Raw genomic sequence first — 25,672 nt, 5'->3', positions numbered from 1 at the left:
ACCAAGACCTGGCCGTCCCTCTAAACTTTCAGCTCATACAAGGAGAAGACTGATCACAGATGCAGCCAAGAGGCCCATGATCACTCTGGATGAACTGCAGAGATCTACAGCTGAGGTGGGAGACTCTGTCCATAGGACAACAATCAGTCGTATATTGCACAAATCTGGCCTTTATGGAAGAGTGGCAAGAAGAAAGCCATTTCTTAAAGATATCCATAAAAAGTGTTGTTTAAAGTTTGCCACAAGCCACCTGGGAGACACACCAAACATGTGGAAGAAGGTGCTCTGGTCAGATGAAACCAAAATTGAACTTTTTGGCAACAATGCAAAACGTTATGTTTGGCGTAAAAGCAACACAGCTGAACACACCATCCCCACTCTCAAACATGGTGGTGGCAGCATCATGGTTTGGGCCTGCTTTTCTTCAGCAGGGACAGGGAAGATGGTTAAAATTGATGGGAAGATGGATGGAGCAAAATACAGGACCATTCTGGAAGAAAACCTGATGGAGTCTGCAAAAGACCTGAGACTGGGACGGAGATTTGTCTTTCAACAAGACAATGATCCAAAACATAAAGCAAAATCTACAATGGAATGGTTCAAAAATAAACATATCCAGGTGTTAGAATGGCCAAGTCAAAGTCCAGACCTGAATCCAATCGAGAATCTGTGGAAAGAACTGAAAACTGCTGTTCACAAATGCTCTCCATCCAACCTCACTGAGCTCGAGCTGTTTTGCAAGGAGGAATGGGAAAAAAATTCAGTCTCTCGATGTGCAAAACTGATAGAGACATACCCCAAGCGACTTACAGCTGTAATCGCAGCAAAAGGTGGCGCTACAAAGTATTAACTTAAGGGGGCTGAATAATTTTGCACGCCCAATTTTTCAGTTTTTGATTTGTTAAAAAAGTTTGAAATATCCAATAAATGTCGTTCCACTTCATGATTGTGTCCCACTTGTTGTTGATTCTTCACAAAAAAATACAGTTTTATATCTTTATGTTTGAAGCCTGAAATGTGGCAAAAGGTCGCAAAGTTCAAGGGGGCCGAATACTTTCGCAAGGCACTGTATATACATTTGCAAACATTTCTAAAAACCTGTTTTTTCACTTTGTCATTATGGGGTATTGTGTTTAGATGGAGCAGGAAAAATATTTATTTAATCCATTTCACAATAATGCTGTAACAAAATGTGGAAAAAGTCAAAGGGTCTGAATACTTTCTGAATGCACTGTAAATAACAAATACTTAAATACACATGTATTTGAACCCAGGGCTGGAATCCCTATGACATCACCAGTCCTCTAATGTCTGCTCTCAGGTGTGTTAGGGATAGGCCTGTCATCCGTCACCAATCAACCTGGTCTTCTTGCTGGTATTGGTTGGTTGCTGTATTATGGGGATGTCGCCAGCATCTGGAGAGGGTAAGATCAATTTATCAGTGCATTAGTTTATGTTGTAATGTTACACAGAACTATGAAAATATGGCATATCCTCCAAAACTGTCCTAGAAATAAGCCTACTACAGGTGTAGGATCTTCATTTGAGCCAGTTTGATACAGCAGGAATAATCCTGCAGCAACAGGAAATGTGAATTATTATGTGGTTTATAATGAATGGAATTTTTTTTTGTAGGGGCAAATCAAGTCTAATATTTAAAGTGGAAATTACAAACTTTAGAAGCTTTTTAAACCTTGACTACTCTACAAGTTTGCAAAAAGAGTGATCAAGTTAAGATCCTACATTTGTACACTAACTATAGGAAGTGACGTCTAGCCTCCTGCCTCCTGCTGCCGGTTGTCCTTTTGGCACCACAGACTAGGCACAGCCTGGCTGGCTTGAAGGGCCGCTTTAATCACTTCAATTACCCTGGGCTATCCCTACAGTAGTAGGTACAATTCCTATTGGTACATGCTCACAATAAATATGTTATCATAAGCAATGTGTTCTGAAGCCAAATATATGAGTAGGCCTTCTTATCATCCCCCCATGATGGCTGAGAGACTTTGCAGTGAGTGCTGGAAACAAAGGCCATTGTGAGATGGGGCTCAAAATAACTGCTTATGGAAACACATTTAGAGATGTGACTCAGAGGCAGTAATTATCAGTTATGTTGGAGAACTGCAGCAGACATGAAGAATAAAATCACACCCAACCTCCCACAGCTAACTGGCACCAGAGCAATGTATCATATCCAAATATCTGGCCCAAATATATCAAGTCTCTTTATTTTCATTAACAGGCTGACTTGGTGCGTTGGAGAAAACATCAAATTCACAGTCTATGCCATTCCGCTGTCTTCGTGACTTTGCTTTCACATCAAAGTCACTTCGCAGCATCAAATGTTTTCCCTTTAATAGATGAGGAAGTATCGATACGGTAGGAGAGTGATGTAGGAAGAGCTTATTAAAAGGGTTGCTGCTGTTGTTTCAACAGAAGGATAATAAAACTGCGAACTATAGGCTAATTCTGAAGCAGTAAGAGATAGTGTGTGCGGCTTGCTCAGGGTAGAAGTTGCCCTTAGGCACAGCATTAGCTTACCCTCCCAGAGTCCTAACCTTATTAGGAACATGAAAGGCAAAACTGACCTCAGTTCAGTGTCAAGGGGCAATTTCATCCTTCTCAGTGGGGCTCACCTGGCTCTCTGTTTCAAAACCCTGCTGAACATTGTAGCTGCGAACACCCTCCAGGTGTGTGCTGCTCACCTGTCTCCATGTCTGTGCGGATCTGCTCCCCCAGGTTGCCAGGGAAAATGTAGGTGTCGGGGTCCTCCTCCCCAGGGGTTTTGGTTTTTGCACATCCCACAGCAGCAGTTCAAGCGGCAGCACAGGCAGCAGCAGAAGTAGCAGCCTGTTAGCATGTTACAGACCATAAACATGATGGACATAGACTATTCACTATTAACACATGAACATAGACTAGATTTCCTTTTTCACGCACACACACACACACACACACACACACACACACACACACACACACACACACACACAATTTCTACCTGACGAAACCCACCTTTGCCCACCAACTGGAGAGCATGAAATAAACGTTGAACTTCTCTCAAAACTGCTGAGCCACGTACAGCCTGAGGGAGACAAAGCTGTTGTAGATGTTCCTCTTGGAAGCATCTGGCAGGACGGAGTGGGCATTGTTGAGCTCCTTGAATTTATCTGTGGCGTTCAGGTTCTCTGGGTTCTTGTCTGGATGATGTTTCAAAGCAAGCTTTTTGAATATAATTATTTTTATTACGAAATTGAAAAGATTATTCACTCCAGAAGGCTAAGCTAGCCGAAATGCCATCTTCTTCATTGTTACTATCTTGCTACTTTATGGTCTTATCTAATGCTTTCAGTAAGAGGCTGCACTATTATCTCTCATTTCCAAGTTGAGATCTTTTCCCATGTTTCAGTGTGTATCCTGGCATCTCTAGACGCATTCCTGTCTACACTCTCAATACCTGCAGACCACTCTGAATACCTGCAGAATACTCTGAATACCTGCAGACCACTCTCAATATCTGCAGATCACTCTCGATACCTGCAGACCACTCTCAATACCTGCAGACCACTCTCAATACCTGCAGACCACTCTGAATACCTGCAGACCACTCTCAATACCTGCAGACCACTCTCAATACCTGCAGACCACTCTCAATATCTGCAGATCACTCTCAATACCTGCTGATCACTCTGAATACCTGCAGACCACTCTCAATACCTGCAGAATACTCTGAATACCTGCAGACCACTCTCAATATCTGCAGATCACTCTCGATACCTGCAGAATACTCTGAATACCTGCAGACCACTCTCAATATCTGCAGATCACTCTCGATACCTGCAGATCACTCTCAATACCTGCAGATCACTCTCAATACCTGCAGACCACTCTCAATATCTGCAGATCACTCTCAATACCTGCAGATCACTCTCAATACCTGCAGACCACTCTCAATATCTGCAGATCACTCTCGATACCTGCAGATCACTCTCAATACCTGCAGATCACTCTCAATACCTGCAGATCACTCTCAATACCTTCAGATCAGATCCAGTCAGCAGTCAGCACCTTAGCAACTAGTGACAAAGATGGGGTGAGAACCCTCAACCCTCACATCTGTCAACACACACACCTGCCAGGCATTAGTACATTAGTACAATACTGATATAAGCATGTAATAGCATGGAATAGCATGTATAGCACAATTAAAAGTTTTCTAAGTCAGGCTAGAAAATGTGTAGATATTGTTGACAGACACCATGAAATAAATATAACCCCAGTCAGCTTTGCATAAAACAATACATATAACTAAAGTCAGCTTTGCATAAAACAATAAATATAACCCCAGTCAGCTTTACGTAAAACAATAAATATAACTACAGTCAGCATTACATAAAACAATAAATATCACTACAGTCAGCTTTACGTAAAACAATACATGTAACTACAGTCAGCATTACATAAAACAATAAATACAACTACAGTCAGCTTTACATAAAACAATACATGTAACTACAGTCAGCTTTACGTAAAACAATACATGTAACTACAGTCAGCTTTACATAAAACAATAAATATCACTACAGTCAGCTTTACATAAAACAATAAATATCACTACAGTCAGCTTTACATAAAACAATAAATACAACTACAGTCAGCTTTACATAAAACAATACATGTAACTACAGTCAGCTTTACATGAAACAATAAATATCACTACAGTCAGCTTTACATAAAACAATAAATACAACTACAGTCAGCTTTACATAAAACAATAAATACAACTACAGTCAGCTTTACATAAAACAATAAATACAACTACAGTCAGCTTTACATAAAACAATAAATACAACTACAGTCAGCTTTACATAAAATAATACATGTAACTACAGTCAGCTTTACATAAAACAATACATGTAACTACAGTCAGCTTTACATAAAACAATAAATATCACTACAGTCAGCATTACATAAAACAATAAATATCACTACAGTCAGCTCTACATAAAACAATACATGTAACTACAGTCAGCTTTACATAAAACAATAAATATCACTACAGTCAGCTTTACATAAAACAATACATGTAACTACAGTCAGCTTTACATAAAGCAATACATGTAACTACAGTCAGCTTTACATAAAACAATAAATATCACTACAGTCAGCTTTACATAAAACAATAAATACAACTACAGTCAGCTTTACATAAAGCAATACATGTAACTACAGTCAGCTTTACATAAAACAATAAATACAACTACAGTCAGCTTTACATAAAATAATACATATCACTACAGTCAGCTTTACATAAAGCAATACATGTAACTACAGTCAGCTTTACATTAAACAATAAATATCACTACAGTCAGCTTTACATAAAACAATGAATACAACTACAGTCAGCTTTACATAAAATAATACATGTAACTACAGTCAGCTTTACATAAAACAATACATGTAACTACAGTCAGCTTTACATAAAACAATAAATACAACTACAGTCAGCTTTACATAAAACAATACATGTAACTACAGTCAGCTTTACATAAAACAATACATGTAACTACAGTCAGCTTTACATAAAACAATACATGTAACTACAGTCAGCTCTACATAAAATAATACATGTAACTACAGTCAGCTTTACATAAAATAATACATGTAACTACAGTCAGCTTTACATAAAACAATAAATATCACTACAGTCAGCTTTACATAAAATAATACATGTAACTACAGTCAGCTTTACATAAAACAATACATGTAACTACAGTCAGCTTTACATAAAACAATACATGTAACTACAGTCAGCTTTACGTAAAACAATACATGTAACTACAGTCAGCTTTACATAAAACAATAAATATCACTACAGTCAGCTTTACATAAAACAATAAATACAACTACAGTCAGCTTTACATAAAACAATAAATACAACTACAGTCAGCTTTACATAAAACAATAAATATCACTACAGTCAGCTTTACATAAAACAATACATGTAACTACAGTCAGCTTTACATAAAACAATAAATATCACTACAGTCAGCTTTACATAAAACAATACATGTAACTACAGTCAGCTTTACATAAAACAATAAATATCACTACAGTCAGCTTTACATAAAACAATAAATATAACTACAGTCAGCTTTACATAAAACAATACATGTAACTACAGTCAGCTTTACATAAAACAATAAATATCACTACAGTCAGCTTTACATAAAACAATAAATACAACTACAGTCAGCTTTACATAAAACAATAAATACAACTACAGTCAGCTTTTCATAAAACAATACATGTAACTACAGTCAGCTTTACATAAAACAATACATGTAACTACAGTCAGCTTTACATAAAACAATACATGTAACTACAGTGAGCTCTACATAAAATAATACATGTAACTACAGTCAGCTTTACATAAAATAATACATGTAACTACAGTCAGCTTTACATAAAACAATACATGTAACTACAGTCAGCTTTACATAAAACAATACATGTAACTACAGTCAGCTTTACGTAAAACAATACATGTAACTACAGTCAGCTTTACATAAAACAATACATGTAACTACAGTCAGCTCTACATAAAACAATACATGTAACTACAGTCAGCTTTACATAAAACAATAAATATCACTACAGTCAGCTTTACATAAAATAATACATGTAACTACAGTCAGCTTTACATAAAACAATACATGTAACTACAGTCAGCTTTACGTAAAACAATACATGTAACTACAGTCGGCTTTACATAAAACAATAAATATCACTACAGTCAGCTTTACATAAAACAATAAATACAACTACAGTCAGCTTTACATAAAACAATAAATACAACTACAGCCAGCTTTACATAAAACAATAAATATCACTACAGTCAGCTTTACATAAAACAATACATGTAACTACAGTCAGCTTTACATAAAACAATAAATATCACTACAGTCAGCTTTACATAAAACAATAAATACAACTACAGTCAGCTTTACATAAAGCAATACATGTAACTACAGTCAGCTTTACATAAAACAATAAATACAACTACAGTCAGCTTTACATAAAATAATACATGTAACTACAGTCAGCTTTACATAAAACAATACATGTAACTACAGTCAGCTTTACATAAAACAATAAATACAACTACAGTCAGCTTTACATAAAACAATACATGTAACTACAGTCAGATTTACATAAAACAATACATGTAACTACAGTCAGCTTTACATAAAACAATACATGTAACTACAGTCAGCTCTACATAAAACAATACATGTAACTACAGTCAGCTTTACATAAAATAATACATGTAACTACAGTCAGCTTTACATAAAACAATACATGTAACTACAGTCAGCTTTACATAAAATAATACATGTAACTACAGTCAGCTTTACATAAAATAATACATGTAACTACAGTCAGCTTTACATAAAATAATACATGTAACTACAGTCAGCTTTACATAAAACAATACATGTAACTACAGTCAGCTTTACATAAAACAATACATGTAACTACAGTCAGCTTTACATAAAATAATACATGTAACTACAGTCAGCTTTACGTAAAAAAAATGTTCTCGCTCTCTCTTTTTTTGCTGTATATTGTAATTTGACATTAACATTTGATGATGCTCCGAAGCACGTCTGCTTGTTCATTTTTCATGATGCCAACATGCTCGGAAAATGCCACTATGTTTACATATTCATTAACAACAAACAAGGGCTGCTCAAAAGCTAACCATTTGGATGGTTCCTGAAAGTGAATTCCAATTAGACTAATTAAGAACGACTAATTGTAATGGCACCTGTATGCGTCTGAAGTGAATTCATATTATAAGTCATTAGATTCTGACTTACTACTGTACGTGTCGGAGTGCTTCCAATGGAAATGTATTGGTGAAATGAGAGAGAAGGCAAGGTATGCAAGAGGTCTTGACAGACATATTTTGGTTGAAATGTAAGTTACAGTATGTAGGTTAAAATAGTTATCCTAAACAAAATCTACATTAAAATGCAGAATTACATTGCAAAATATAATTGAAAACGGCTTGGGTTATAGCTGAGTGAATTGATCTTGAGTAAGCATCAAAGGCCCCTGTCATGACACAATAACTAGATTAAGGTTGAGTACGGGGACCAGTAGGTTTTTATCAGCAGCTCTTCATGTTGTAGGAAGTCTGTTCTTCTGTTCTTCTGCTTTATTGTAAGGTTCAGGTACTACTTGTTGTGTGGGTACATAGAAAGTGGGGCTGCAGCCATAACGCTAGGGTCTATTCCCAACGTGTTCTGACAAGCTTCCGAGTACACCCGCCCTTGCATATGGGGGGCGCACACACACACACCTACACGCACGCCCGCCCGCACACACACACACACACACACACACACACAGGAATCTTGTATAAGCCCTGACCTGAGTACAACAAGGGGTGCCATCTGTTCTGTAGTATTAATATTTTAGTTTTATGGAAGTCATATTGTATTCATGCAGCTATCTGACAATAACTGTCTGTGATTATAAAAGGTCTTGTAGTAGTCAGTCAGAGTGTCTGTCTGACTCACAAAGTCTTGTTTTTTGTCTCCTGAAAAACGGCCCATTAAAATCATTCCCACTGACCTCAATAGACATGGGTTGTTACATGCCATTTGTTTGTACTTTCCAGCACACGTTGCATGGTCACAGATCAACATATAACCTGCTTCTGTGGAGAAAATGATCTTCGTATACTAACAAAAACAGTGCAGAGTATATAGAGTTAAATGGATGGAACGTTTTATATGGGTTAACATGCTCAAAGGGTTGCGTTCAGTGATGTAATATGCAGTTCAGTTTCTCCATTGAGGCATACGGTATATCTGTTGTCTGTTGTTTGTCTGGTTACTCCACTAACTAGCCAAATGACTCCCAAATTGTGTGTTCTATAGAAACAACCTGATGGGTCGGCCCAAATATTTAAGTGGGTCACCCACTGGTTTAACCAAGCACACAGCTCAAGAAGTGAGGTGAAAGTGTGTGTGTGTGCCTGTAGGACTTATTGATGTCGTCCAGTGTACAGGTCTTTTGGAGGCCCAGGACTAAGTATAGGGCCTCTCCTGAGGTGGACAGGGAACGCTGCCTTTGTTCCGACATATTCTCTCACCATTACCTGCACAACACAGCAACCACAATGATTTGATTCCTGATATTGACTGTGTGGTTGTTCAGCTGATCCACTGATCTATCAGGAATGGTATACTGTTCACACAGCATCTCTATTCATTATTGATAGAACTGCTATAAATAGTAACAACAAATTTTCCACAGGGATTGTACCGTTCCATTGTTTTATCACTATGTTATCTCTAACACTCTATTCGATCTAAGAGTTGCTAAAGACATTGTCAAAATTCATCAGAGAACACCAACATGAGAGAACTTGTCACCTTACTGTTTTAACATGGACTACGAACGCAAACACCAAACAAGAGAACCGAAAAGACTTAACTAAGAGAACTTTTAGCCAATCACATCCTCTGCATTTGTCCACAGTTATTCCTCTTTCCCGTTCCTCTCTCTCCTAACTGTTCCTCTGTCCAGACCGTCAGCTCCAGTGCTCCAGTCGTCCCTGGGAGAGACAGACAGGTCAGTGGATTCAGGTGTCTGCTCTGTGCAGGACTAGTTCAGCGGATGAGATGAAGAAAACATACAGGCAGATAGTCATGTGCTCACGTTTCAGCAGGCCCAGCCGCCAGTGGCCCTAACATGATTGGCTGGATGTTGGGTTGGGGTTTAAAGGGGAGTTGGAAGTAGGTCTACTATATTGCAGGATACTGAGGTGTCTGGGTAGAATAGTAGTAGTGTCAACGGATTGATGACTTTCTGAGAGAGGGTAAAAGATAAGGTAAAATATTGACCGTAATGCTGTGCTTTTTAGTCTACTATCGTTTTAGTAGGATTGATAGGATTACACCATGGGTTTCACAAAGCCTCTGCATTCAGTGACAGAAGACCACCACCTAGTGGAAGATAGAAGAAACGCAGAAAAAAAGTATTGTCCTGAATCCTCCTCTTCCACAAGATGGCGATACATACATGCAGATTTTACAGAGTGACATGACAAAGGGGTAAAAACGTAGGTCGAAAAGGGTTTGCAGGTGGACACAAAGTTTACCATGACCAATATGCATTATATTCACCTAAGCTGCATGTATATAAAAACTACAATAATGACAGTAATATTGTATCTTATAATTTAGATTGGGTAAAGTTTGCAAACCAGTGATTATTTCAAGGAGTGGCATATCGCAGTTATAATGTATTGTTTATGGTGTTGAAAGTCCATACAAAACAACAGATTGGAGTCACATTTTATTGACGGTTATTTCCTGATCTGAAAGAAGATACTTGTGGCCCCTGGGGAAACAGCAGGTAAGCAGCTCACCTGTCCCTGGACTCCCTTCTCTATACTCCGTGTCTCCTGGGCTTGCACACTGACTTGTGTGGCTAAGCATGTCTACCTAGGGACCAATATGTGTGTGCTTTAAAGAGACCGGAGGAGGAATTCATTAAGAAATGCTTTCCTACCCTTTCCCGCAGACAGTCACACTCATGGGAGTGTGCACACACACCCACAAGCGCGCACACGCCCACATCTCATTTAGAGTGGTTAAGTGGTTTGTTGAAAACATTTTGTAAAACCTACCAAATCAACACCAACCTCCACTACACTTTTAGAAATGTCTATTAAAAAATGCAGCTTAATAGCCACCACAGCTAAACCCAGTCATTCTCAGTTGATATCCAACCGAATGAGGCTAGATACGCTTGTCCTTGGCTAAGGGCAATATGGGGTTCCACTATCATGTGCCTAGCCTTCGCTGAGGGTGAGTGACTGGCTGGTGGAGTGATTTGGCACAATGTTGCTTCGGTTGCCTGGAAAAGACGCAGGACCTCGTGGCAGGGAGTGTGATTGTGTGGAATTGCATTCAGAGTGCCGTAGAAGAGAGGGAGAGATGGAAGGATGGAGTCGAGGAGAGGGGTATAGCCCTACTCATTATGCCCCTCAACTGGCATTCAGCCTGACTGTTGCCATGGTGCAGCTCAGGATTTTCCCCCAGCTCTCCTACATAAGGAAACAAAAAAAATGGTCTAATTGGAATGTAAGTAGAGGTGGTTCTTAGAACAGTGTTTTCAGAGGATAAATCTGGAATGGTGTGTTCCTTGACTTCCTGGAAATAAGGTCTTATTTACATCTAGCCTACTACTCACACAACGGACAATAGAGACACACCGGACAATAGAGACACACCAGACAATAGAGACACAACGGACAATAGAGACACAACGGACAATAGAGACACACCTGACAATAGAGACACACCGGACAATAGAGACACACCTGACAATAGAGACATACCTGACAATAGAGACACACTGGACAATAGAGACACACCGTACAATAGAGACACACCGGACAATAGAGACACAACGGACAATAGAGACAAACCTGATAATAGAGACACACCGGACAATAGAGAAACACCTGACAATAGAGACACACCTAACGATAGAGACACAACGGACGATAGAGACACAACGGACAATAGAAACACACCTGACAATAGAGACAAACCTGACAATAGAAACACACCTGACAATAGAGACACACCTGACAATAGAGACACACCTGACAATAGAGACACACCTGACAATAGAGACACACCGGACAATAGAGACACACTGGACAATAGAGACACACTGGACAATAGAGACACAACGGACAATAGAGACAAACCTGACAATAGAGACACAACGGACAATAGAGACACACCGGACAATAGAGACACACCTGACAATAGAGACACACCCGACAATAGAGACACACCTGACAATAGAGACACAACGGACAATAGAGACACAACGGACAATAGAGACACACCTGACAATAGAGACACACCTGACAATAGAGACACACCTGACAATAGAGACACACTGGACAATAGAGACACACCTGACAATAGAGACACACCTGACAATAGAGACACACTGGACAATAGAGACACAACGGACAATAGAGACATACCTGACAATAGAGACACACCTGACAATAGAGACACACTGGACAATAGAGACACACTGGACAATAGAGACACACCGGACAATAGAGACACAACGGACAATAGAGACCCAACGGACAATAGCCACTTACTGCAGGTACTAGTTGTTAGGTCAGCCTGACATTGATGGAGGAGTAGTATGAATTCCTTCTCTCTCTCTCTCTCTCTCTCTCTCTCTCTCTCTCTCTCATACATTTGTGGGAAGTTCTCCTCCCCACTGAGTGTGACAGACATTCACTGTGATCTCAAATGAATATCATGAATAATAATATGTGTATTTGATAGGGGGACTGTTCAAATACTGTTCCTACCCCGACACCTGTCTAGAAACAATAAAAACCTTTCAGATAATTAATGAAGGTAGGGTAGTCAATAAGTATATTTTCAAGTAAGTAGCCTATTATTATTTGTATTATTAATGTGAACTATGAGACACCATACAGCTTTTATTAACAGATCATAAAACATTTTTGAAGAGTTTTCCACTAAATTCCACCATAGCATCACATTGAAAACTGTTGAGTACTACTTCTCAAGTACAACTGGTTGACTCATGCAAGAAAGGTAATCACAGGCAATGATGTGGACCTCTCTAGGGCAAACCCCATTGTGGTGGAATACCCTTGTGGAGGTCTGCGCCGTCGGTGTACGACTGCTCAAATCGGTATTGGGGATCGCCCTGGACATGTAGCCAATAGTGTGGCTTGTTGCAAACAAAATCTACGCCATTGTCCAATCACTATAGATGTGACACTGGTAGCCATGCTGCAATTGGATAACTTGGACAAGGGCGTCTTGTTTTCTCTCCAGCAGCTCCATCTCTGGCAGGTGGTGTGTTCGAGAGAAGCCTCATGTTTAGAAAGGTAGCTAGGTAGTTAAAGGAAATCATTTTACCTTGGTTCACATTTTTGCTTTTTCGTTGCAGTTTATTTTTGCTTGATGTGCCAATATTTTTCCCGGACGACGGGTTTAGGTGAGATGGACGTCGGGTTTCCCCTTGAGCCAGCCACTTTCTTTTGAAATCACACAGTGTTGCATTGAGTGAGACCGATGTGTGGTGAATCACGGGTGCTATTTATGCTTGCATTGAGGTAAACAAGATAGATATTGATAGTTTCTTCTCGCACCAAAAATCTTGAATGAATACCACCGAACCACTGCTCCAATATGTTCCTCGTATGATTCCTTTCACTTCACCCACTAGTGATGTACATCGGCAGCTGTTTTTTTTTAAGTGGTCTTGCCTTTTTGTTTTGATTTGGAGACAATGCGGAGCCATATCACGACGAAGCACGTCTGAGACGAGTTTTGGAGAAGACAATGAGGAAACGTTTTTATGAAGATAGAGAAAATATAGAGGCCTCGTCCTTTGAGGGCCCAAATCTGTGTAGAAAAAGGTGCTAAGTAGCAGCATGAATAACATCCCCGGTTAGAATGGGAACAAACGAGACTAGCGGCATAGGCAATGTATTAATGACGGCGATTTTGGCAAGTTTAAAGTCGCCTAGAACAAAGATAAGTAGCTTTCTTCACTGCTGAAGTATTACAACGGATTCCCTCCACACAATAAAGGAGGAATACCGCTCTGCATTCAACCCTCTTATTTTCCTGCATTTTACTTTCCATTTGATCAATTCATTTCCCATTTTAACTGATTTTTATTCGTTTTTTTTTTATCTGGATCCGACTCTGACTTTGTTCAATGGAAGTATGTTATCAGCTGCCGGTTTTGCCTCTAGACAGGCCGGTACCTAAGCATGTCCTCAGCCGGAGAGGAGCCATCAGTTTCAGCTCCAGCTCGTCTCTCTTCGGCGCTCCTGATCCAAGGCAGCTGTCACAGGTAAAATGCCTCATTACTTCAACTGGATCGGTTTCAAATGAACTGTCTCGGCTCTCCATAATGACACTACATAATCAATTTGATGACATCTCATGCACTACCTAATAACTAACTATTGGATCGCTTCTTTCAGATTCATATGAGTGGTATGGGAATCCTGCAGGTGGTAGCCTATCGATTTGCAATGTCACTCTGAAACTACGAAATGATCAGTAAAAATGTTCAAGTGGTTAAATGCAGTCACTCTTCAACTCAATGTATTGTTAAGCTACATTGTCTGAATTGTTGCAACGCCTTCAAGTGTTAGTGGCAACAGCTGTCTACTTGTTACTTTGTGCGCCAAGGAACGTGCTGCCTGGATACTTTTGTTTGTATTCGATCTAGTGTGTTCCAGTTTAGACACATTTAACAGACTCGTTAAATAGGTGAGCCACATTGGCTACTCCTTGATTTCTCATCACGTTGTATAGTAGGCCTATTCATGGCATAGTTGTGCAATGTAGCTTAGGCCCATGAGTTACAGTATTTTGTTAAGGAAACTTTGGCGCAAGGAAACAATGATATGAGCGGGAACTGATAACCTTAACTAACACAATCAACAAAAGATGAGGACATCGACTAACGTGTTTAGTAGTTGATAGTTAGCCACCCTACAGAGTAATTGTATGTTAAATCGGGGGTGAATAACTCGTGTCCGACGCTCACATGTCATTGTATACCGAACACATTAACCAGGCAGTGAGATCTGTGCGAGCCGCGTCCCTCTTCGGTGGGATATCCATTAGTCTTTTGTCAAGCCCACTGCTCCACATCACATAATCACCCCTGTGTCTGCTTTCAAATATCCACACCATTACCCTCCACTCAACAACAGATATACAGCCCCTCTCTGTCAAAGGCTATCAATGTCCTGGCATAGAATTGGATGCATAAAGTCCTGCTTAGTTTTCTGACGCGATGATCATCAGTTTATTGAATATTCCAAATGGCTGCCATGTTGCACTATGGAACGTTGTTTTGAACGGGGAACGCTCGTTCTAGTTGTATGCACCCATGCGAAACCTGTAGTACAATCACACTGTGTACAAACACTGTAGGAGCCATTGTGCTCCTGGGTCGTGTTTGCCCCTTGTTTCTCTTGAGTGTGCCACAGTTCATTTGTAATTGGTGGGCTGTGTTTAAATTATTATTCTTTTGGCCCTTTTGTTGGGAGAAACGGCTCACTTGCAATGAGCCACAGGCTTTGTAGTGTTAAGTGGGGCTCTTTTGAAACAATGATTTGCATCAGGTTTTGGTTTGTGCAGCAGATGAGAATGGGTGCAGAAGTGAAGACCTTCCCACTGTAGTTGGACACCAGGGTATGGAATGGAGACGTGTTTGCTAAATGGGTTTTTTCCACACACACTACTTGCCATGGAGTGACTACTGTCCCTCTCTAAACATAATTTCTCTCCTTCTGTGTGGCCATAAGGGTGAGTCTTTTCCTCTGTGGTCACTGCTGTGTTCTGGTTCCAGTGTGCTCGCTTCCTGGTGTTTGTTTAAGCGGGGACAGGGGACGGGCTAGAGCTAGCATTACTGAGGGAGCAGGTTCAACATGTGCCTGAGGGTAGTGGTTTGGCTCTCCGCCAAACTCCCAGATGGCCGGAGTTTCAGGCCCTCTTGCTCTCTGATGAAGACATTTCCTCTTGTAAACAGAGGGTGAAAGTGTAGGGTTTAAGAAAAGATGACATCAGAGAAGTGCATTTTTGTGCTCGCTGTCTGCATGTGGATGGGTGTAAAATATGCTCTAGTAGAGGATAATGGCCAAAGGTCTCAGCTGGTTTGTCTGTAGGGCTTCCAGGTTTTTTTTTTCTGGCCTCGACGGCGGAGTGGCCAATGGCTAGGTCGCCAACCGAACATTGAGAGGAAGTGGGTGTGTGTGACGCACAGAGGCAGGCAGTATTGCCTCATCTGACTCCTGAGTTGGTGTTTACATCCAGAGAGCCAGGCCAATGCAGGGAAGAGTGCAGCTGTCAGTACCATGTGCCTGGTGCATTGATTGATAACTGAAACACACACCTCCACTGATAAGGCCAGGCCACAGAGCCAATTGAGATTTGTCTTGTTGTGTGTATCCGAGATATAAAAGTCAATATGTAAACAGAAACACAGTATTGATGAGTTGCAGCGGTTAGGCCCATGCAGATTTACGACAGGAAAAAGGAGATTTGGCAAATATGAGCCAGCGTGCTACGCAACAGGACGAGATAGCACCACTTGTTTTTCTGCAGGCGGAGGGGATCACATCATGAGCACGCGCGTTGATCTTAACTGAAGCGATAAGGTTTTGACGTAGTGGTGTGCGTGGCTGGATTGACGTAGTTTCAGGATGTGGTAAGAATGCCGAAGGAGCTGTTAAGAGTCTTGCTGCTATTCTTTCACAACCACAGGGCTTTAACCCCTGACGTGCCACACAGACTATTCTCATGAAGGTTATCTGAATGAGTGTAGACCTTATAGGACTAGTACGTGGTCTGTCCTTTTTTTCATTAGATTTGTCTTCACATGACTCTTCTGCTTGTGGTTCCTTGTCAGCTTTTTGTGAAATGCTGTACTCACCTGATCAAGGCATTCAACTGGAAAGGTTTGGGTCTAAACTCAATTAACTGTCATCTATCTCTATCCCTGGAGGAGTGTAGGACCTAAATTCAGGAGATCCTCTATAGTAGGAAAGAAAGGACCTTAACAAACCATACAGTTATCAACAAGTCTCTTATTTGGCCAGGTATAGACTAAGTTGACTGACACTAACACATTCTAGAAACATTGGTGTTGGAATGGAGGTTTTGAATAATTCAATTTCTACCTTGATTCACTTCACATACTACAGGTGTTTCAATGCCTGAGCCACTTCCTGCCTGTGAATCCCCCCCCCCCCCCATCTCTGATCTTGCGTAGATATGACTCAACACAGAGCAACCCCATTCTAAACCTCTCCCTATAAAAATATTTTCAATGACTTTGTGACAGTTCTCCAGAGTAAAAAGCCCTGGTTGACTATGTCTGGCTGCTGTCTGCAGTGCTCTCTCACCATGTGTCTGGAAGTGTTCTACTGGAACACCATGACCTGCCCTGCCTGGCCTATAGTAGCATGAAACTGCCTCTATGGCCTAGAAACTGATCAAAGTTATTTTGACCAATGGGTTTGTGTAGGATGAGCTGATACCAGATACCCAGTGCACCTCTCCTTCACAGGCCAGTGAACCCTTCTAAACCCACCTAATGACCTCTGACACTGGAGTGGAGTGTCCCCCCATAAACCAGTGTTAGTAGGTAGACTCAATCTGTGGCTTTGTGTAAGCAGTGGCTGGCACACACATGCAGCAACCTGCATTGCAGTAAAGTCCAGGTTTATGGCTTTAGCATTGCCTTACTGGAATGTGCCATGGCGTATTACAGCATTGCACCGCAAGGGTATAACTCTTAGGAGGACGTTTTCACTTCATGAAGCTCTGCTGACTCCAGCTGCTTTTAGTGCTCAGTTTACAGACACTGTTTGTGGCTGATATTCCAGAATTGATTGGCATACTGCTGGCTTCCTCCATAGTTTGACGTGCTGTCTGTCTCAGCTAGGGCTGGGTGAGCTGGACTAAAAATCACATCTCCCTTTATTTTATTATTATTTAACTTAGTGGCAGTTCATGATTTTATTATGATTATTATTTTTCTATAAATAAGCTTAGTTGCACAATTAAAGATGAATACACTGCATTTCAAGCAGTTGGGAATAATCAAATGAATTCAGGGCTTGTCATTTTTTATTTTTATAACTCTGCTATATATAAGCCTTCAACCCTAAGACCCCCTCCAAGTGTTTTAACAACATGGCCTGTTCATGTTGTTTAGATGTTGAAATCAAGTGGCCTACCTGGATAAGATGGTTATGAAGTATAACAGTGAAATGTTTATTTACGGACCCTTCCCAACAATGTAGAGAGAGAGAAAATAATAGAAAAATCCCCCCCCCCATTTTTTTTACATTGAATTCTGTTCATCTGCCATCCTGGGATTTACTGTATTACTGGAATTGCACACAAATATACATATGAGATGAGTAATGTAGGGTTTACATACCCTACATTACTCATCTCATATGTATATACTGTACTCTATACCATCTACTGCATCTTGCCTATGCTGTTCTGTACCATCACTCATTCATATATCTTTATGTACATATTCTTTATCCCTTTACACTTGTGTGTATAAGACAGTAGTTTTGTAATTGTTAGGTTAGATTACTCGTTAGATATTACTGCATTGTCAGAACCAGAAGCACAAGCATTTCTCTACACTCGCATTAACATCTGCTAACCATGTGTATGTGACAAATACAATGTGATTTGAAGGGGTGCTAAAAACACCAACATGGACAAAATAAAAAGCCCTTTGGCCGTCTATTACCAGTAATGGCTAAATCACAGACGCTGTTAGCTATATGCAACGAGTGGAAATAAACAAATGTATTGCAAATCCAGCACACAGTTACAGTGGGGCAAAACAGTATTCGGTCAGCCACCAATTGTGCAAGTTCTCTCACTTAAAAAGATGAGAGAGGCCTGTAATTTATCATAGGTACACTTCAATTATGACAGACAAAATGAGAAAAAAAAATCCAGAAAATCACATTGTAGGATTTTTAATGAATTTATTTGCAAATTATGGTGGAAAATAAACTTTTGTTATTGACCAAATACTTATCTCAATACTTTGTTATATACCCTTTGTTGGCAATGACAGAGGTCAAACGTTTTCTGTAAGTCTTCACAAGGTTTTCACAAACTGTTGCTGGTATTTTGGCCCATTCCTCCATTCAGATCTCCTCTAGAGCAGTGATGTTTTGGGGCTGTTGCTGGGCAACACGGACTTTCAACTCCCTCCAAAGATTTTCTATGGAGTTGAGATCTGGAGACTGGCTAGGCCACTCCAGGAACTTGAAATGCTTCTTACGAAGCCACTCCTTCGTTGCCCGGGCGGTGTGTTTGGGATCATTGTCATGCTGAAAGACCAGCCACGTTTCATCTTCAATGCCCTTGCTGATGGAAGGAGGTTTTCACTCAAAATCTCACGATACATGGCCCCATTCATTCTTTCCTTTACACGGATCAGTCGTCCTGGTCCCTTTGCAGAAAAACAGCCCCAAAGCATGATGTTTCCACCCCCATGCTTCACAGTAGGTATGGTGTTCTTTGGATGCAACTCAGCATTCTTTGTCCTCCAAACACGACGAGTTGAGTTTTTACCAAAAAGTTATATTTTGGTTTCATCTGACCATATGACATTCTCCCAATCTTCTTCTGGATCATCCAAATGCTCTCTAGCAAACTTCAGACGGGCCTGGACATATACTGGCTTAAGCAGGGGGATACGTCTGGCACTGCAGGATTTGAGTCCCTGGCGGCGTAGTGTGTTACTGATGGTAGGCTTTGTTACTTTGGTTCCAGCTCTCTGCAGGTCATTCACTAGGTCCCCCCGTGTGGTTCTGGGATTTTTGCTCACCATTCTTGTGATCATTTTGACCCCACGGGGTGAGATCTTGCGTGGAGCCCCAGATCGATGGAGATTATCAGTGGTCTTGTATGTCTTCCATTTCCTAATAATTGCTCCCACAGTTGATTTCTTCAAACCAAGCTGCTTACCTATTGCAGATTCAGTCTTCCCAGCCTGGTGCAGGTCTACAATTTTGTTCCTGGTGTCCTTTGACGGCTCTTTGGTCTTGGCCATAGTGGAGTTTGGAGTGTGACTGTTTGAGGTTGTGGACAGGTGTCTTTTATACTTATAACAAGTTCAAACAGGTGCCATTAATACAGGTAACGAGTGGAGGACAGAGGAGCCTCTGAAAGAAGAAGTTACAGGTCTGTGAGAGCCAGAAATCTTGCTTGTTTGTAGGTGACCAAATACTTATTTTCCACCATAATTTGCAAATAAATTCATTAAAAATCCCTCAGTTTGTGTGTCATAGTTGAAGTGTACCTATGATGAAAATTACAGGCCTCATCTTTTTAAGTGGGAGAACTTGCACAATTGGTGGCTGACTAAATACTTTTTTGCCCCACTGTATACAAGCATAGCTAGTAGCTACTGAATGTCATTTTAAGTGAAAAGCGAACAAAAGTTGTGACGCATGCTTTTCTGAATGAAGAGCAGCAGGTGTACACGGAGCATAAGGGGGAAAGCATTTTGCTACACTACAAGCGTTTCACTACATCAGCAATAACATCTGCTAAGTATGTGACCAATAAAATTTGATTTGAAGGGGGGGGGTGGCAACTGAACAGAACTCATCCAGAGCTCTTGGACTTCTGGCAGAAAGCCATTTTATAGGATATCTGATAGCAAACATTTAGTAGTGAAATGCATACAAGTTTATCAAATTTTATTTGTCACATGCACAGACTACAACGGTTATAGACCTTAATGTGAAATGCTTACTTACAAGCCCTTAACCTGCAGTTCAGTTAAGAAAATAGTTTATATTTAGTAAAATAACACAATAGAATAATATATTGAGGCTATATGCAGGGGGTACCGGTACTGCGTCAATGCGCGATGGAACAGGTTAGTGGAGGTAATTTGTACATGTAGGTAGGGGTTATGTGACTGCGTAGTTGATAAACAGCGAGTAGCAGCAGTATTAAAAACAAATTGGGGGGGGGGGGGAATCACTGCAAATATTATGTTAGCTGTTCACCAATCTTCTACATTGTAGAATAATAGTGAAGACATCAACTATGACATAACACATGGAATCATGTAGCAACCAAAAAGTGTTGAACCAATCAAAATATATTTGAGATTCTTCAAATTAGCCACCCTTTGCCTTGACAGCTTTGCACACTCTTGGCATTCTCTCAACCAGCTTCACCTGGAATGCTTTTCCAACAGTCTTGAAGGAGTTCCCACATATGCTGAGCACTTGTTGGTTGCTTTTCCTTCACTCTGCAGTCTGACTCATACCAAACCATTTCAATTGTGTTGAGTTTGCGTGATTGTGGAGGCCAGGTCATCTGATGCAGGACTCATTGCTCTCCTTATTGGTCAAATCACCCTTATACAGCCTGGAGGTGTGTTGGGTCATTGTCCTGTTGAAAAACAAATAATAGTTCCACTAAGCGCAAACCAGATGGGATGGCAATTGCTGCAGAATGCTGCGGTAGCCATGCTGGTTAAGTGTGCCTTGAATTCTAAATGAATCACTGACCATGTCACCAGCAAAGCACCATCACACCACCTCCTTCATTGTGGGAACCACATGTAACAGTATAACTTTAGACCATCCCCTCGCGCGAACCAGGGACCCTCTGCACACATCAACAACAGTCACCCACGAAGCATCGTTACCCATCGCTCCACAAAAGCCGCGGCCCTTGCAGAGCAAGGGGAACCACTGCGTCAAGGTCTCAGAGCAAGTGACGTCACCGATTGAAACGCTATTTAGCGTGCACCACCGCTAACTAAGCTAGCCGTTTCACATCCGTTACACACACACATGCAGTGATCATCCGTTCACCTACTCTGCGTCTCACAGACACGGCGGTTAGAACCAATAATCTAAATTTCCACCGGTCTAATGTTAATTGCTCATGTTTCTTGGCCCAAGCAAGTCTTATTGGTGTCCTTTTAGTAGTGGTTTCTCTGCAGAAATTTGACCATGAAGGCCTGATTCACGCAGTCTCCTCTGAACAGTTGATGTGACTTGAACTCTGCAATTTCTGAGGCTGGTAACTCTAATGAATTTATCATCTGCAGCAGAGGTAACTCTGGGTCTTCCTTTCCTGTGGTGGTCCTCCTGAGAGCCAGTTTCATCATAGAGCTTTATGGTTTTTGCGACTGCACTTGAAGACACTTTCAAAGTTATTAATGTTCCGCACTGACTGACCTTCATGTCTTAAAGTAATGGACTGTTTTTATTTTTTTCCCTCTTTGCTTATTTGAGCTGTTCTTGCCATAATATGGACTTAGCCCTATTTGGTAAAATACCATCTTCTGTATACCACCTCTACCTTGTCACATCACAACTGATTGGCTTAAGAAGGAAATACATTCCACAAATTAACTTTTAACAAGGCACACCTGTTAATTGAAATGCATTCCAGGTGACTACCTCATGAAGCTGGTTGAGAGAGAGCTTTGAACACGCTTGGCAGTCATCAAGGCAAAGGGTGACTACTTTGGAGAATCTCAATTATTATTATATATATATTTTTTGGTTATGATTCCCTGTGTTATTTCATAGTTTTGTCTTCACCATTCTACAATGTAGAAGATTGTAAAAATAAAGAAACCCTCAAATGAGTAGGTGTGTCCAAACTTTTTACTGGTCCTGGATGTCAGGAAGCTTGACCCCAGTGACGTACTGGGCCGTACGCACTACCCTAGTCTCCTGAGGGTGGGAAAAGGTGTTGTCGTGCCCTCATGACTTTCTTGGTGTGTTTGGACTGTGATAGTTGATGTGGACACCAAGGAACTTAACTCTTGACTCGCTCCACTACAGCCCCGTCGATGCAAATGGGGGTGTGTTCGGCCCTCCCTTTTTCCTGTAGTCCTCAATTATCTCCTTTCTCTTGGTCATGTTGAGGGAGAGTTTGTAGTCCTGGCACCACACTGCCCTGTTGCTTTTTCCCAAAAATAACTATGTACATCTAGGTAGGGCTGGACGATATTGGCAAAAGTATCATATCACTTTAAAAAAATATATATTACGGTATTTTATGTATCTGAACAATACAATGAGTAGTGTGACCCATGGGTGACAACACATACATTCTAAGTGATTTCAATGGGTAATTGAAATTCAGCTCATGACAATAAATAGCTAGCCAGCTACTTAACCCTGTTGCCCAAAGCTAACGTTATAAGCAGCCAGCTAGCTTCATCTGGCTAGTGAGGCTCGACCAGACCGAGTTATGTTGTGAAGCTAGCCACAATAAGGATTGGGCACAATAGTGGAATTTGTGGTTTGCCTTCCAAATAAAAGTACCTATTTTTTAAAGGTGATGCAGAAGGTTACAATTGGTGGAATCATGACATATTTAGACTAGATCATGTTAAACAAGGTTGGAATGTGACACAATGAAATGGGGTATCAGTCTACTTGGTGACACCCACAGAACACCACTATGAAGAGTTTACGCAAATATTAGCGTTGTAGCTCTTATCGCGTGACTGTGAAATCCCCTCCCCAGTCAGCCTATTATTCATAATGCACTGTACAGCTTTACCTAAGGATTGGGGATCTATGAAATGGGATAACAGTCGACTCGATACCCAATATATTTTTTCCTAATGTCCTCTGCGTTATCAAACTCCGACATCCACACAGTGTTGTTTTTCCTCAGGAATAGTGTAAAATACACAGGTTGACAAATGTGGCTCAATTCAGTTGTTTCAGAGTCCTGCAATAAGAGCTATGACACTAATGTTCTCGGTGTCACTGAGTAGATTGATACCCCATGTCATTGATCCACAATCCATAGGTAAGGCTGTATAGTGAAATGCATTTACCGTTCAAAAGTTTGGGGTCACTTAGAAATGTCCTTGTTCTTGAAAGAAAAGCACTTTTTTTTTTTGTCCATTTTAAAATAACATCAAATTGATCACATACAGTGTAGACATTGTTGCTGGAAATGGCTCATATTCTATTAAATATCTACATAGGCAAACGGGTCCATTATCAGCAACCATCACTCCTGTGTTCCAATGGCACGTTGTGTTAGCTAATCCAAGTTTATTATTTTAAAAGGCTAATTTATCATTAGAAAAACATTTTGCAATTGTTAGCACAGCTGAAAACTGTTTCTCTGATTTAAAGAAGCAATGAAACTGGTCTTCTTTAGACTATTTGAGTATCTGGAGCATCAGCATTTGTGGGTTTGATTACAGGCTCTAAATGGCCAGAAACAAAGCACTTTCTCCTGAAACTCGTCAGTCTATTCTTGTTCTGAGAAATGAAGGCTATTCAATGTAAGAAACCAAAGATCTCGTAAAACGCTGTGTACTACTCCCTTCACAGAACAGCACAAACTATCTCTAACCAGAATAGAAAGAGGAGTGGGAGGCCCCGGTGCACTACTGAGCAAGAGGACAAGTACATTTAGTGTGTGGTTTGAGAAACTGGCAGCTTCATTAAATAGTACCCACAAAACACCAGTCTCAATGTGAACAGTGAAGAGGCGTCTCCAGGATGCTGGCCTTTTTATATGTTGGACCAAACCATAAATGCAAATGGCGAGTTGAAACTGCTTGTTGTCAGAGAGGAAGATCTCTCTTGTCATTGTTGTGAGTGGCAGGTGGAGAGGCTTGGTGTCCCTGTGCGAGTGGAAAGGTGCACCAAAGGAGCGAATGGGATGAGACTAAAAAGACAACCTCGATTCTTGGAACATCGTGCTAAAACATATTAATTCGATATCACCCAGCCCTAGCTAGTACCCAGTGTTTTTATGCCGTCTGTGGGCTGTCCTCAGCTAGTACCCAGTGTTTTTACCACTGACAGCATGAGGAAGTCTAGTTTTATCGCTGGGGGTCATTTCAATGTGGAAGGACCAATGAGCACCAAAGTGAAGTTAATAGGAGCATATTAAATTGGGTGTCAAATGAAAGCCTAGAGTCCATGTTTGAGAGAGGAAGGCGTATGTATACATGTTCTATCCTAAAAATGTGTAATAAGCGAAGGCTTTTATTTCTGAACAAACTGATGGCAAAGGGGTCTTAAAAGGTATTAGAATTACATCAAAACACAATGTTGAAGTAAAGACCCCTTCTAACTAATATCAACTTTTTTGGGGGGGGGGGGGGATTTCTATGAAACATTTCCTTGTGCTTTGAAGTTCCGTTACCAAAAACCCACATCTTTAAGATATTTTCTAATTTCTCTCCCTCGTGAGGGAGAATAATGAAAGTTCACAGAACAAGGAAAGGTAGAGCTATCAATTAGTGTTTTTACTGATATCCATTTTGTTTATGAATTAAGTGAATAAAACAAATTCTGGTTAAAAAAAATGGGTAATAGAATTTCTGCAATTGATTTGGCTACAATGGGAAATCGTAGTCACAAACCACAGTTTGGTTCATTACAAGTTTGGACAGTACAGCTCAGAGTAGTGTACAGAGCACACAAGTTTGGACAGTACAGCTCAGAGTAGTGTACAGAGCACACAAGTTTGGACAGTACATCTCAGAGTAGTGTACAGAGAACACAAGTTGCGTACACTAATGTGCTGTACTTTGTTGTCCAAACTTGTGAAACATAGACGACTATGATTGGTTCAGATTTGTTTACGGTCCGGATGACCCAAATTTGGTAATGTTTGGGGAGAGAGTTCATTAAAACAATTAGCCAGTGTGGCGAATGATACCCAAATATGCAGAAGAGGATCTTGCATATTTATATATATATATATTTTTTGTGTACCTATTTAGGATACATCACGATGAAGCTAATGACATTCATGTCCATAATTCTGCATTTTTGTGTAGTACAGATCAGGGACCCATGGGTAAATTCAGTTAACGTGTGTAAATCACTTCACTTACTCTTTCAATAACCAAAAGAGGTTTTTCAAAGTCAGTGTGTACGTCATAGCTGACACCGCATTATTTCTGCAAACATTGTTGAATCTTCATTTGGAACAGATATTTTAAGAGTTTCTGGAAAGCACGGACACAAAGATTT

At 40.5% G+C, this 25,672-nt stretch overlaps 1 protein-coding gene and 1 pseudogene across 5 annotated transcripts in view; one reads left to right on the top strand and one right to left on the bottom strand.

Moving 5' to 3' along the window:
• Positions 1–1,341: 1,341 nt before the first annotated feature.
• Positions 1,342–9,156, bottom strand: LOC139366985 (dnaJ homolog subfamily C member 5B-like; annotated as a pseudogene).
• A 3,825-nt stretch (positions 9,157–12,981) lies between these two features.
• Positions 12,982–25,672, top strand: part of LOC139366983 (high affinity 3',5'-cyclic-AMP phosphodiesterase 7A-like) — a 29,341-nt gene continuing 16,650 nt past the window's right edge. For 2 of the 5 annotated variants that reach the window (XM_071104809.1, XM_071104806.1), the window contains exons 1-2: positions 13,019–13,095; positions 13,832–13,962. In XM_071104809.1, the coding sequence (XP_070960910.1) occupies positions 13,062–13,095; positions 13,832–13,962 (165 nt within the window). In that variant the 5' untranslated portion in view covers positions 13,019–13,061. Of the gene's footprint in view, positions 13,963–25,672 lie in introns of all 5 variants that reach the window. The other 3 variants (XM_071104810.1, XM_071104807.1, XM_071104808.1) reach the window with 2 other exon arrangements.

This window comes from Oncorhynchus clarkii, chromosome 15, assembly GCF_045791955.1.
Source record: "Oncorhynchus clarkii lewisi isolate Uvic-CL-2024 chromosome 15, UVic_Ocla_1.0, whole genome shotgun sequence".
Taxonomy (NCBI): domain Eukaryota; kingdom Metazoa; phylum Chordata; class Actinopteri; order Salmoniformes; family Salmonidae; genus Oncorhynchus; species Oncorhynchus clarkii.
Note: the sequence above shows the minus strand (reverse complement) of the source record. Positions and strands in the feature narration are given on the sequence as shown.